This window comes from Myxocyprinus asiaticus, chromosome 6 (genome assembly GCF_019703515.2).
Source record: "Myxocyprinus asiaticus isolate MX2 ecotype Aquarium Trade chromosome 6, UBuf_Myxa_2, whole genome shotgun sequence".
Taxonomy (NCBI): domain Eukaryota; kingdom Metazoa; phylum Chordata; class Actinopteri; order Cypriniformes; family Catostomidae; genus Myxocyprinus; species Myxocyprinus asiaticus.
In genome coordinates this window covers 19,371,658-19,386,785 of record NC_059349.1, presented here as the reverse complement: position 1 = coordinate 19,386,785, position 15,128 = coordinate 19,371,658, and the positions used below count along the sequence as shown (strand labels likewise).

The 15,128-nt window shown below is 39.1% G+C and overlaps 1 protein-coding gene across 3 annotated transcripts in view; it reads right to left on the bottom strand.

Moving 5' to 3' along the window:
• The window catches only part of LOC127442438 (protein wntless homolog), a 38,522-nt gene extending 26,581 nt beyond the window's left edge, over positions 1-11,941 (bottom strand). For all 3 annotated transcript variants that reach the window (XM_051700481.1, XM_051700483.1, XM_051700482.1), the window contains exons 1-2: positions 11,678-11,941; positions 6,438-6,713 (exon numbers count right to left, since the gene is read on the bottom strand). In XM_051700481.1, the coding sequence (XP_051556441.1) occupies positions 6,438-6,713; positions 11,678-11,783 (382 nt within the window). In that variant the 5' untranslated portion in view covers positions 11,784-11,941. The remainder of the gene's footprint in view (positions 1-6,437; positions 6,714-11,677) is intronic.
• Positions 11,942-15,128: the final 3,187 nt, after the last annotated feature.

The following is a 15,128-nucleotide window of genomic DNA, read 5'->3' as shown; positions in this document are numbered from 1 at the left end:
TTTCTGATTTAATGCTATCAGACTTTAGGTCTGTAAATTAAAATGAGCAATTTCTCATCCTAATTTTGTGTTCAGTTTTAAAGGGTTTTTTAAGTTATCCAGAAAAGAGCAGTGAATGTTTTTCTCTTTTTCAGTGTTGTTGCTTTATTAATATTCCCTACAATTTTATATGTTATCAAATGCAATCTAAAGGACTGTGGTTATTTATATAATAATTATTATATTAGTAGATACCATGTGCCCCCTTTGTTTTTCCTTGATATTTTTAAAGCATTATAAAGTGAATCTGGACTTTACAGTGCATCCGGAAAGTATTCACAGTGCTTCACTTTTTCCACATTTTATGTTATGTTACAGCCTTATTCCAAAATGGATTAAATTCATTATTTTCCTCAAAATTCTACAAACAGTACCCCATAATGACAATGTGAAAGAAGTTTGTTTGAAATCTTTGCAAATTTATTAAAAAAAAAAAAAAGAAAAAAAAAAAAAAAAAAAAAAAAAAAAATCACATGTACATAAGTATTCACAGCCTTTGCCATGACACTCAAAATTGAGCTCAGGTGCATCCTGTTTCCACTGATCATCCTTGAGATGTTTCTACAACTTGATTGGAGTCCACCTGTGGTAAATTCAGTTGATTGGACATGATTTGGAAAGGCACACACCTGTCTATATAAGGTCCCACAGTTAACAGTGCATGTCAGAGCACAAACCAAGCCATGAAGTCCAAGGAATTGTCTGTAGACATCCGAGACAGGATTGTATCGAGGCACAGATCTGGGGAAGGGTACAGAAAAATTTCTGCAGCATAGAAGGTCCCAATGAACACAGTGGCCTCCATCATCCGTAAATGGAAAGTTTGGAACCACCAGGACTCTTCCTAGAGCTGGCAGCCCTGCCAAACTGAGCGATAGGGGGAGAAGGGCCTTAGTCAGGGAGGTGACCAAGAACCCGATGGTCACTCTGTCAGAGCTCCAGCGTTTCTCTGTGGAGAGAGGAGAACCTTCCAGAAAAACAACCATCTCTGCAGCACTCCACCAATCAGGCCTGTATGGTAGAGTGGCCAGACGGAAGCCACTCCTCAGTAAAAGGCACATGACAGCCCGCCTGGAGTTAGCCAAAAGGCACCTGAAGGACTCTCAGACCATGAGAAACAAAATTCTCTGGTCTGATGAAACAAAGATTGAACTCTTTGGCCTGAATGGCAAGCGTCATGTCTGGAGGAAACCAGGCACCGTTCATCACCTGGCCAATACCATCCCTACAGTGAAGCATGGTAGTGGCAGCATCATGCTGTGGGGATATTTTTCAGCGGCAGGAACTGGGAGACTAGTCAGGATCGAGGGAAAGATGAATGTAGCAATGTACAGAGACATCCTTGATGAAAACCTGCTCCAAAGCACTCTGGACCTCAGACTGGGGCGAAGGTTCATCTTCCAACAGGACAACGACCCTAAGCACACAGCCAATATAACAAAGGAGTGACTACGGGACAACTCTGTGAATTCCTTGAGTGGCCCAGCCAGAACCCAGACTTGAACCCAATTGAACATCTCTGGAGAGATCTGAAAATGGCTGTGCACCGACACTCCCCATCCAACCTGATGGAGCTTGAGAGGTCCTGCAAAGAAGAATGGGAGAAACTGCCCAAAAATATGTGTGCCAAGCTTGTAGCATCATACTCAAAAAGACTTGAGGCTGTAATTGGTGCCAAAGGTGCTTCAACAGAGTATTGAGCAAGGCTGTGAATACTTGTGTACATGTGATTTATTTTCGTTTTTTATTTTTAATAAATTTGCAAAGATTTCAAACAAACTTCTTTCACGTTGTCATTATGGGGTATTGTTTGTAGAATTTTGAGGAAAATAATGAATTTAATCCATTTTGGAATAAGGCTGTAACATAACAAAATGTGGAAAAAGTGAAGCGCTGTGAATACTTTCCAGATGCACTGTATAAGCACAAAACGATCATATGTTGTGCATACACTCTTTATATGTACAGCAAGGTTTAACCATGGTTTTAACAAATACAAAATATTTGTCCTGCATAAAGTCAGATTTTGTCCAATATATATATTAGATGAAATCATGTTTAATGATCCTAAAACAAATAAAAATTATTTAATTCACAAATTACACTGCCTTTAAGAAGTTTTTTTTTTTCCTAATGTACAATCATTAATAGATTTTTTTCTCTGCGCATGAATGCAGCAAGTGAAGTCGAAGATGTTATCTGCAACCACTAATCTAGAATCATTTTTTTATATTTCACTTCTCGTTAAGGTGTGGATTTGGCTTTGGGAAACTGACCAGCAGTTAGTTGCCACTTTATCCCGAAGCAGAAATCGAAAGCAACAGGTGGTCAATTAAGTGAGATAATTCCGTTATGAAATTCTCTATGCGAGAGCAGAAATCTTTACCAATCAAATGCTCAATTGTACAATAGAAGCAAAAAAGCAGAATGCTCCGCCTGCAAATTAGGACACACTGATCTGCAAGATCATACATGTTTACTGGTTTTGATGCAGGGATTTTGTGTGTGTGTTTGCTGGGATTCAAGGAAACATGCTTTGCCAATATACAGTATTATTAAGCTTACATATTTAATTGAGGGTGCTCAAAGGTTCGCAACCCTGCAGAACCGGGCCTGCATCTAGCTGGCAGCTGCACTGACATGATACCAAAACAACAAGATACCTTACTTATCTATTAATTTATTATTGAATAGTAGTGTAGCCTACTAGCTCACCTTTTGCTGCACTATCATCGCGTAGCACATCCTCGTGCTCTGTGGCAATGTGACACGAACGATTCCAAAAGGAATATTTGCTAATTCTCACGGTCTCTCCACACTCCCTTTCGATTTCCTCGTTCTTAGCTTTGATTTATACTTTGCATTTATTTAGGTTATAAGGTTTGCAACTTCACTAAAACAATGTTAGAGCTCCATAACCTCAGGCCTATTGCTTATTTCGCAGATTCCCAAACCAGCATATCACGAAGCGCATTCTGGATTGAGCGAGCGGCGCTGAGTGGCCTGAGAGAGCAGAGTGGAATCTTCAAAAAGGCGCTCTCCGTTCAGGTGGAATTATCACCGCTCCGCTCACATGCTCTGGTCCAGACACACTCAAAACTTTCCAAACAGCCTTATAGGTAAAGTAGATCTCAAGGTATGAGGGAATTATAATAAAAAAAATACAAAATAAGTAAATACAGAAGCAGTGTCATCCTAATGTGAAATAAAGCAGAGACGCATTTCTGCCGTTCCGCTTGAGCAAAACTTGTCTGTCAGAGCGTCTAAAAATGAAACACCCAACAGAAGCATATACTATTGATAAACAACCTCTGAGCTCACGGTAAGTCTGTCTTTAAAGGGTTATTAGTTATTGTTATAAATCAATTCCCCATATGGAAAAAAATGAATGAGATTTTCTACTTCTGGACCCAGACTTTTGCGTCCCATTACACCTTCCATCTTTAAATGGCCACTGAAAGAAACTGAAATGGCAATAAAACCAGATGGCAGTACTGCATTCCTTGTTATTATCCTCCAATTGTCTGCATCAAAGCCTTGAATAGTTCCCCCCTACCTGCATGGTGACTAAAGCCCGGTGCACACTATATGATTTTGACCACGATTCAGCCGTGAGACAAACTTCGGGAATCCTAAATGACTTCTGTCGTAGGGCAAAATCAGCAATCTTACAACGTTCAGTGACATGTTCACCGATGGCCGATTAATAGTCTTTGCGATGATCTTTAGCCTCCGATGAAGTTCTGGCAGTGTCATTAATTTAGCGTCGCAGCCGTATAGTGTGACTGCTGTTAGGACGGCCAGATGAGATAGTCAGCTCCTCTCTCGCTCCCCAATTCACTCGGAAAGAAACCTGCTCCGCATCTGCACCATAGCAACATTTGTGCCCAGTTATCACTCTACTCAAGCTCTTTCAGTATTTTTTTCTTCTTTTCATTCTATATAAAAATATTTAATTAATAAATAAGCTGAGAACACTTGGAGAAAAGTGTAACACTTCTGCAATATGAAAGCATTATTATCTGAATTAAATTAATACAGAGCTTACAAAACGAAAATAAAGAAATGACTGCATTGGACCACGGTGCGATATAGAAGCGGAACGTGCGTCTTTAAGTCTGGTTTACACTCGCCGCGTCGGCGAGTCGCAAGGTTGCGCGTGACAAAAATGACATCGTCGCGGTGTTGGCGGAAGTGTGCTTTGACTTTGCTAGACCTCAATTTGCACGGCGGTGTGCATCCCATTGTTTGTAACTGAGCGAACTGTGTGCGTGGCGCCGCATTAAAAAAATGACGACTTGTGTGAGACAACATTGGCTATATTGTTAAACATGTTCAGATACATTGCAAACATACAAAAACAAACCAACCATAACAAAAACAAGTAGGTTTTTAAATATGGCTAGGTTTTTAAAAGTAGGTTAATAATAGTAATAAAATAAATAAAAGAGGGGTTTCAAAAGAAAAAGATAATCTGTTAAGTTAGATAAATCAAACATTTTAACAAATATTTTTGCTTGATTATTTTTACAAAGCTTTACCATCTTATAATAACACTGCCATTCTATCAGAAATACATTAAAATTAGGTTTATTTTCTGACCATTTCATCTTATGGATAACGAATCTTCCATAAATAGAAATAGAAGTTGTTGCTTTTTATTACAAAGGTTCTTAAGACTTTTACATTGCCAAAAAACACTGAGGGCATAAAAAAAAAATAACAGAAAAAAATAAAAGTATAAACAAGGCTTTATGCGGGGGCGTGCGGTCTCGTGCCGCTCTTGTATACTCTACCAGGGTCCGCAACTGACTAGAGCGAAGCATAATGAACTTGAAATATTTTTGAACAAGAACACACTAAATAGAGATGGAATGTGTCAAATGGATCAAACAAAAACCACATGGGATAATAAAATAAACTGAATGGATTGACAAACAAGCATTTATTTTTCTTTTTAGAACCGAAGGTGCCGGAATGATGTTCTAGCCGAATTTAACCCATGTTTAAAATCAGCAGATTTAATTGGATACAGTTATAGAAATCTATGTCATGTTTGTGCAGTATCCATAGGAAATTTGCAAGCGCTATATATATTTTCAGCCTATACAGAAGTTTGTCATTTTTCAGGCCACAAGTCTTTTTATTTCAACAATGAATCTTTGCTTGTGGTCGCTAATTATTACTGAAGGCTGCCTCCCCCAATTGCATTCATTCTCAACATCTGTAATGTTTTGTATTTGTGATCAGGCTGTCTTATTACACAGTCTGCGTAGGGCACCAACTCCCTAGGCTGGCACCATGTTACCCTAGGGGGGCACCAGAAACTCCAATGGCTGCCCTTACTCGCACGTTACATGTTATTCAAGGACCCGGTAGCAGTCACAGAACAGACTATCGCCCTCGTCTCGCAACTTTCACACTGTGCCAAAAAGCGAATCACATTCCACCAACAAATCTCACCGTTTCACTTCTATTCTACACCTGTGAGTCTCATTCACTAATCGGGACGGTTGGGACCATAGTCAGCCACGATGTGTATCGTACAATCTGACATAATGTTGCACAATGTGCCATGGTGATATCAATGCGTTCATATCGTACAGTCTGACGAGCAACAATCTTGTTGGGTTTTTTTTAATCCCCTTTTCTCGCCAATTTGGCATGCCCAATTCCCACTGCTTACTAGGTCCTCATGGTGGCATGGTTACTCACCTCAATCCAGGTAGCGGAGGACAAGTCTCATTTGCCTCCGCTTCTGAGATTGTCAATCCACGCATCTCATCACGTGGCTCGCTGTGCATGACACTGTGGAAACTCACAGCATGTGAAGGCTCATGCTATTCTCCGCGATCCACGCACAATTTACCACGCGTCCCATTGAGAGTGAGAACCACTAATCGCGACCACAAGGGGGTTACCCCATGTGACTCTACTTTCCCTAGCAACTGGGCCAATTTGGTTGCTTAGGAGACCTGTTTGGAGTCACTCAGCATACCCTGGATTTGAACTCACGACTCCAGGAGTGGTAGTCAGTGTCAATACTTGCTTAGCTACCCAGGCCCCTACAATGCATAGCGGGCTTAAGTCCTTATTGAGATCTCTCAGGCTCCAGCCACAACAGAGTGAAAACAGAGCATTCATCATTGTTAGTCCTCTCACTGCATGTGAAAAATCCAATCTACTTTTGGGTGAATAGAATGGGAAATGCGTCCCCTCCTACACTCTCAGGACAATAGCACCCATGTTCTATCTCCTGGGCATATAAGCCATGTAGTGATCCCATTTTTGTGTTTTTGGTGGGGCTTTTTTATTTTTTACCACAAGTACTAAATAGACTGGAGAAATAGGCGAAGGTTTGGGTAGTACTAAAACAATAAATCAATTCCATTACTCACCAATCTGGTTTTGTATTCTGAAGGCAATGTCAAACTGGAGGATAACCAGCATGAACTGGAACCAGGGACTCATCTCTCGGTTGGGTAAAGGAATGTGGACTGCAAACACAATGTTATTGGCCTCAATTCTCTTGGCCATGGCCTCATCAAAATCTCTGAGCTTGCTGCACTCGTCGGGGCCCCAAGGCATGAACCACTTGGAGCCCTGATGGTGGGTCTTCACGGCATCCACACATTTTGTGGCCAGGTAGTGGATGGCTGTGGTGGGGCTTGGAGCTGCAGAGACAGATTTGATAGAACAATTTAAGAATAATCCATCAAAGAACTAATAACTTGTGCAGCAAAATCACTCTTACACATTTTCACAGTAGTAGGAGAAAACCATATTTTGTGTCCATGAAAAACTGTTACAATAGAGCCATAACAACCACAAAAAAAAAAAAAAAATTATGAAATGCCAAGTAAGAAATTTGTTCAAACACACTGGAACTCAGTCACGAAACATGAACAGAACAATTTTGTGTAAACTGTTTGAAAAACCATTCTTACGAAAATTGTCACATTCAGTTCAATGAAATACAAGATTTACAGATTTTTGTTTGCTCACGTTTTAGGAAAATGACCCAGTGAGTTTAAGTGAAAAAGGTAAAAAAAAAAATGTGGTTTGTTTACACAGTGAAGAACAAAAGGCCAACAAAATGAATAAGACTCATAAATTGACTCTGTTACACCCTTACTATGAGGGGGTCATTAGCATGAGAAAGTGAGGACATCCTTCATTGCTATTCAAGAATTGGTAGTTTGTTAAGTATGAGTTAATATAACACTTCTTGGGTCAGTGAGGACAACTAAACTTTGTAAATGACCAGGAAGTGACAGATAATGTGAACCAGCCTATGGTTTGAGGACAATAAATCTCTATACTAAGAGGCAAACTATTAAGTGACAGCAACATGAACATTTTTAAAGTTTTCATAATAACTTAAAAGCTAATAGGAGGGTCTTAGGGCTAGGCAATATGGCTACAAAAATTAAATCTTAATATTTTTTCATTTTATTGACAATATTTTACATATCTCGATAATTATGGATTTGCTCTGAAATGGCATTAAATGTGATTTTTTTTTTCTTCGTTTTTTTATCAAAAAGAACCATAATTTCAACCAAACAGCTTTGTAGCCAAGTAGATTCAAAATGTTTGATGCATGAAATAAAAATTGTAAAAAATGAAGGCACGTTTTCCACAGATCTTCACTAAATTAACAAAAAAAAAAACTATATTTAATCATTTTCATTTAGATGCAACAATACAATACCTGCTCCGCAATATTTGCCTACATTTGTACTAAAACATTTTCACAAGTTCACTCACTCACATTTTGGAGCCCAGTTAAATGTTATTATAATACAATATAACACTGAAATATTATTATATGGATTATTATGAGGATAATATTTGTTTTGTACAATAATACTATTTTTTTAGTAGCATTTACTTTACCTTCACCTGGAGCTTTTAATTTGGCAGAACACTGAAAGTGTGCATGTATTTGTCAGTTTGCAATGTTGCTCATTACAAAAAACTTCTGTGATACCGTGTCCCATTATTATATTTGTATAATAACTTGTAGCAGTTACAAATATTTGGAATTGCACTACTGTGTGAATCTGCAGCCCTTTGCTTTCACAATGCACGCTAACCACTTCCGAGCACTGAAAACAGCATATCATCACAGAACACGTCACCTGTTCTCTCTGACGCACACACAGACCATGTATTCATTGGATAAAATCGCAGCCTTTTGCAGTTTAATAATCACATATAACAAAACAGAGACTTTGATGTTATTTTGATTAATTCTGCAGCCCAGAAGGATCGTGAAATTCATCTCATGACGCACTCTTTTGGGAAACAGTGGCCAAATAAAAAGTACACTACAATCATCGAATATTCATGATATTGCTAAATTTTATAACGGCAGCAAAATTGTTGTGATAATATCGTGAATATTCAATATATTGCCTAGCTGTAGTTGGTCTATTGTGCCCTTCAAGTCGAGTCTGAAATGTCACATTTACGAGTTCCGGGCACATGAATGACCCAGCGAAGTCGTATTTACGAGTGGGAAAGTCGGAATTCTAGATGATACATGAGTTTCCAAGTTGGTACTTTGTAAGGGGCATGTCTACATGAAAGATGATGGAAACCAATGATTTTGCAAAGTTATTTTAACTTCTGTATTTTTATTTCAAAAATATTAATTTGTTATATACGACAGTCAACCAATGACCTTTGCGGTTTGTTTTAAGCAAATTAATTAATAATTTGTTAGATACCATACATTAAAGTTGCACTCAGTAATTTTTTTCTCATTAAAAAATATTTATTCCTAAAAACGCAAATGGTAATTTTGAAACATATGTATAAATTAATGAGCACATTCATGAGATGAATACTCCTGTCATATCAGTAGCCTAAAAAAAGCTGTTTTATTCTACAAGGAGAGAGAGGGTCCCCTCATGGGGGCTGCCATGTTTAGATCAAATGACTAGTCAAATACTAATCTAAGTAACAGTCCTATGTTTGGACACTTTCACTCTTGGATCAAATTAACCATGCCTGACTGTGAATAGTGAATTTCTATAATGGAATTGGTAACTGAAAAATATTGTTTTTGAATGATGCTGCATCCACGCCGCAAGGTGTCAGTGTCAGTCCAAGACCAAATAAACAAAAAATACAAAGTGCACCCTAAATAAAACATATGCACTGATCAGCCACAGCATTAATACCAATTGCCTAATATTGTGTAGGTCCCCCCTGTGCCTCCAAAACAGCGCCAACCCGCATCTCAGAATAGCATTCTGAGATGCTATTCTTCTCACCACAATTGTACAGAGCGGTTATCTGAGTTACCGTAGACTTTGTCAGTTCGAACCAGTCCTGGCCATTCTCTGTTGATTTCTCTCATCAACAAGGCATTTCCATCCACAGAACTGCTGCTCACTGGATGTTTTTGTTTTTGGCACCATTCTGAGTAAATTCTAGAGACTGTTGTGTGTGAAAATCCCAGGACATCAGCAGTTACAGAAATACTCAAACCAGCCCATCTGGCACCAACAATCATGCCACGATCCAAATCTAATTTTTCCCCATTCTGATGGTTGATATGAACATTAACTGAAGCTCCTGACCCGTATCTGCATGATTTTATGCACTGCACTGCTGCCACACGATTGACTGATTAGATAATCACATGGATGATTGTTGGTGTCAGACGGGCTGGTTTGGTATTTCTGTAACTGCTGATCTCCTGGGATTTTCACACACAACAGTCTCTAGAATTTACTCAGAATGGTGCCAAAAACAAAAAACATCCAGTGAGCGGCAGTTCTGTGGATGGAAACGCCTTGTTGATGAGAGAGGTCAACAGAGAATGGCCAGATTGGTTCAAACTGACAAAGTCTACGGTAACTCAGATAACCGCTCTGTACAATTGTGGTGAGAAGAATAGCATCTCTAAATGCTATACTGAGATGCGGGTTGGCGCTGTTTTGGCGGCACGAGGGGGACCTACACAATATTAGGCAGGTGGTTTCACTGTTGTAGCTGATCGGTGTATGTCATGTATAAGTGATGCAGGTTTATTCACTTATGATTACTCATCAGTACAACAGAGTTTTTGCCGTCGTTCATTGTGTATTTGTTTGAGTTTGGCTTCTTCCGTATTTTGTTTCCCAACTGAATGTGTGACATGTAATAACGAATGCCCTACTCGCAGGTACAAGTTTCCCAGATCCTCTTGAAAGCAGCATATAAATTGCTTGTCCGTTTTGTGTTCTGCTCCAGTGAATGCTACAAAAATACCAAGCAAGCAAAAATAGCAATACTAAACCTCTCAGAGTTCAATTATTCATTGACCCTCAATCCTGGGAACAAACACCCTTCAAATCTCTACCACAAAATAATGGGCGCCTTTCACCCTGGTGACCTCATGCCGTGTTTAAGATGTCCAATAAAGGGGGAGCAGCAAGCTTTTCTACTCAATTACCCTGGCTGCCACCGGCCACCGAGCAAACACAAAGGAATCCCGCCTCATTAAATCAATCTCAGGCAAGAATGGCCAACACAAGCTAATTTATTACCAGTCATCCCATATTCTGGGGGAGATCAAGAAATGATTCCCTTCCTGCAAAATCGTGAGGACCCCACAAGCATCTTGTTGCTTTGCTTGTGTACATATAGTACATAACAAAACCTTCTTTTAAATGGAACAAGCTACTTGAATACTCAAGGCACAAGACGGAGTAACTGTCAAATGGCTAATGCAAAACAGGGCATAAAACAACACCAATTATGGTATGTATTTCAGAATGGGGGAATATGGAGGAAGAGAGGGGAGGAGAGAAGGATGAGCAGGAGAGAAAAGTTGAGAGGGAAGGCTGGCTCACAAGAGAGGGGGTGGGCTTGTTGTCTGTTCAGATGTAAGATCAAAGACGAAAAGTTCTAGAGATGGTTCATTTAACCCTTTATTGGCTTATGTGAAGTGGACGGCCTGTTTTCAGTTCAATATTTGATTTCAAATACCTTGATAATCAAAGTGCTTTTTACTTCAAATTAGCTAACAAAGTATATAATGAATTATATAGGATTTAAAAAGCAATTAAAAACGGATAAAAGTAGGAAAAGTAACAAAAATATGTGTGGAAGACACATGGTAGGTATAATGATATTAGAATGGACAAAGATGTTCTTATGTTGTGCACGCGATACACAAACAATCGCACAAATCACGACACTAGTATGTGACTGGCGTTGTTTATTTAGCGTAAACGATACCGACCGATAAATAAATTCTTTCACGCTCAAATGGGTTTTAAAAAGCTTTGAAAGGTTTTTAAAATCTTTCTCCGTCTCGTTTCGACAGGGCAAGAGCAGGGACTCGGGACAAGCCAGAGGCGCCCGAGCTAAAAAAAACAAAACAAAACATTGTTGCGTCCATTTGATCGGCTCTAAACTTACAGGCGAAACCAGAAGCACAAAGACTGCAGTCGACGCAGTAAAAAAATAAAAAATAAGCGCCCATCTTTGACACTACTTTAACAAATCAATCCCGCAACTTTTCACTCAATTACAGTGTTGTTAAGCAAAACTCCTTTTTCCTGAAAACCTAGTAACAGAACAAATGGCAACATATTCCACCATCAAAGATACCAAGCTGATTTTTAAAACTACTCACCAATCAGTCCACCGACCATAAAGGAAAACGCCTGGAATAAAAGAAGAATTACACCCACGATCACCAACTTTTTGGTGCTCATGTTCTCAATAATTGCTCCAGCCATTGTGAAAGTGTCGTTTCTGGCACTGCGATACGAATAAAATGGAAAGAGACGACAGTCAAGGCATCCAGGTGGACCAGTGCGCTGTCTGAGATTGAGAGAGAGACTCCAGCTGTATCTCAAATCCTAGTGAACTGTCTGTGTAGCGCTCTTCGTAGGGAACAACTGGGCAAAGGAAGGGATCACATGAGTGCACATGACGTCACCGAGGACTGAGAGTGCAGGTTTGCTGGGAGACGTTTTTCCATATCTGCAAAACTTAAAGCTATTTATTGGTCAAATGCAAAACACTAATGGTCAGCATTTTTGCACATTCCAGAGCCATTTTTAAAATTTGCTCACTCTGAATCGAAAATATAGCGTATAGTTTCTCTTTTACATTCTTGTTAGGAATTTTCAGGATTGGCCCCTAAGTATCAAGTCAGGTCTGCAGTAGCTGTCTCGATCCAGATCCTCATGAGGGGAGAAATTACACAGACACTTAAGTGTGCATCAGAGATTTCTAGTATGTTATTGTTCAGCACAGCATTATATTCTTTTGTAGGAACAGGAAACGCAGTACACTAAATACATTATCCGATGAGATCAGTCATTACCTTATTTGAAAAAGACATACATACAGATTCTGCATTAATTATGTAAATGATACCAAATGTTCTAGAACATAGGAGTGATGTTCAACTTTTGACCTCAGACACTCCTGGAGTAAAACAAGGAACCCAGTCATTTAAAGGGATAGTTCACCCAAAAAATAATAATTCTCTCATCATTTACTCACCCTCATGCCATCCCAGATGTGTATGACTTTCTTCCTTCTGCTGAACTCAAAGAGATTTTTAGAAGAATATTTAAGCACTGTAGGTCCATACAATGCAAGTGAATGGTGGCCAGAACTTTGAAGTTCCAAAAAGCAGATAAAGTCAGCATAAAAGTAATCCATCAGACTCCAGTGGTTTAATCCATGCCTTCTGAAGCAATCCAGTTGGTTTTGGGTGAGAACAGACCAAAATGTAACTCCTTTTTCACTGTACATCTTGTCATTGCAGTCTCTAGGCACGATCATGATTTCAAACTCGATTACACTTCCTAGTGCTTGATGCATGCACAGAGCTCTAGATGACGCTATTGGAAGTGTAATCGAGTTTGCAATCATGATCGCCTAGGATGCCGTCAAGATGTACAGTACAAAAGGAGTTATGTGTTGGTCTGTTCTCACCCAAAACTAACTGGATCCCTTCAGAAGACATGAGGTGCATCCCAAACCGCAGACTTCTGTTCTATTCTATGACATTTTGTAGTGTAAGTAGTCCGAGTAGTATGTTAACACTGAAAACACAGCAAAAAGAAGTGTACTTTAAGGACCCGGATGATGCACATTTTCAACTGTCAAAACAGAGTGTGGAATGTTAGACACTTTATGGACTCAATGCAGCTTGCCGTACGTAGCGGAAGGGACGGAGTTACCTTGCTGCGCTGCTGGTCTGACAAAACAGTTGTAAATAATGAAGAATTTAGCAGCTAGCGAAACTTTAGTGAAGACAACACCTTACAAAGGTAAAATGTGAGTTGAATGCTTTACCATCACCCCAAGCTGTATGAATATGTACGTTGTTTAAGATACAAGTGTTGAACTGAGGTTGGCTAACGTGCTAAATCTAGTAGCAACACATTGCATGTGTTTGAAACATCAGTTCCGTCAGCTGTTAAATGGTGAATGCTTCTGTGTAGTAAAAAAAAAAAAAAAATTTTTAAGTGTTCCATTTGATACGATATTACACATTGAAAATCCATACACTACATGGCTGAGTGCATAGTACATTTTGTAAGTGCATAGTATAGTGTGTTGTTTGGGACACAGTTATGGATTAAACCAATGGAGTCTGATGGATTATGTTTATGTTAACTTTATGTGCTTTTTGGAGCTTCAAAGACCTGATCACCATTCACTTGCATTGTATGGACCAACATAGCTGAGAAGTTCTTCTTAAAAATCTTAGTTTATCTTCTGCAGAAGAAATAATGTCATACACATCTGGGATGGCATGAAGGTGAGTAAATGATGAGAGGATTTTCATTTTTGGGTGAACTATTGCTTTAATATATGCCAGTGTGGTCTGATTTTGATCACTTGTTTACCCAAGAGCTAGAACTAAAATATGAAGGTGGTGAAAATGTACTTTGGAGGGTGAAGTTCACCAAAAATATTCTACTTTAAGAGGGTTTGAACTAGGTGTTGGAAACCAACATACAAAACCTCTGCTAGAGAAAACACATATGCGCAATTGGACATTTAACTCTAAATCTCATAGTTACTGAAATATAGCCCTTGAGACAACTTGCTTGTGTGACAACTAGCCCTGGTCTCCCTATATAGTGGCAACTGTTACCTATAGACTATTAAATGGCTTTTCAGAAGAAGAAAACAATTTATAAAATATATATATATATATATATATATATATATATACAGTATATACAGTATATACAGGTGCATCTCAATAAATTAGAATGTCGTGGAAAAGTTCATTTATTTCAGTAATTCAACTCAAATTGTGAAACTCGTGTATTAAATAAATTCAATGCGCACAGACTGAAGTAGTTTAAGTCTTTGGTTCTTTTAATTGTGATGATTTTGGCTCACATTTAACAAAAACCCACCAATTCACTATCTCAAAAAATTAGAATATGGTGACATGCCAATCAGCTAATCAACTCAAAACACCTGCAAAGGTTTCCTGAGCCTTCAAAATGGTCTCTCAGTTTGGTTCACTAGGCTACACAATCATGGGGAAGACTGCTGATCTGACAGTTGTCCAGAAGACAATCATTGACACCCTTCACAAGGAGGGTAAGCCACAAACATTCATTGCCAAAGAAGCTGGCTGTTCACAGAGTGCTGTATCCAAGCATGTTAACAGAAAGTTGAGTGGAAGGAAAAAGTGTGGAAGAAAAAGATGCACAACCAACCGAGAGAACCACAGCCTTATGAGAATTGTCAAGCAAAATCGATTCAAGAATTTGGGTGAACTTCACAAGGAATGGACTCAAGGCATCAAGAGCCACCACACACAGACGTGTCAAGGAATTTGGCTACAGTTGTCGTATTCCTCTTGTTAAGCCACTCCTGAACCACAGACAACGTCAGAGGCGTCTTACCTGGGCTAAGGAGAAGAAGAACTGGACTGTTGCCCAGTGGTTCAAAGTCCTCTTTTCAGATGAGAGCAAGTTTTGTATTTCATTTGGGAACCAAGGTCCTAGAGTCTGGAGGAAGGGTGGAGAAGTTCATAGCCCAAGTTGCTTGAAGTCCAGTGTTAAGTTTCCACAGTCTGTGATGATTTGGGGTGCAAT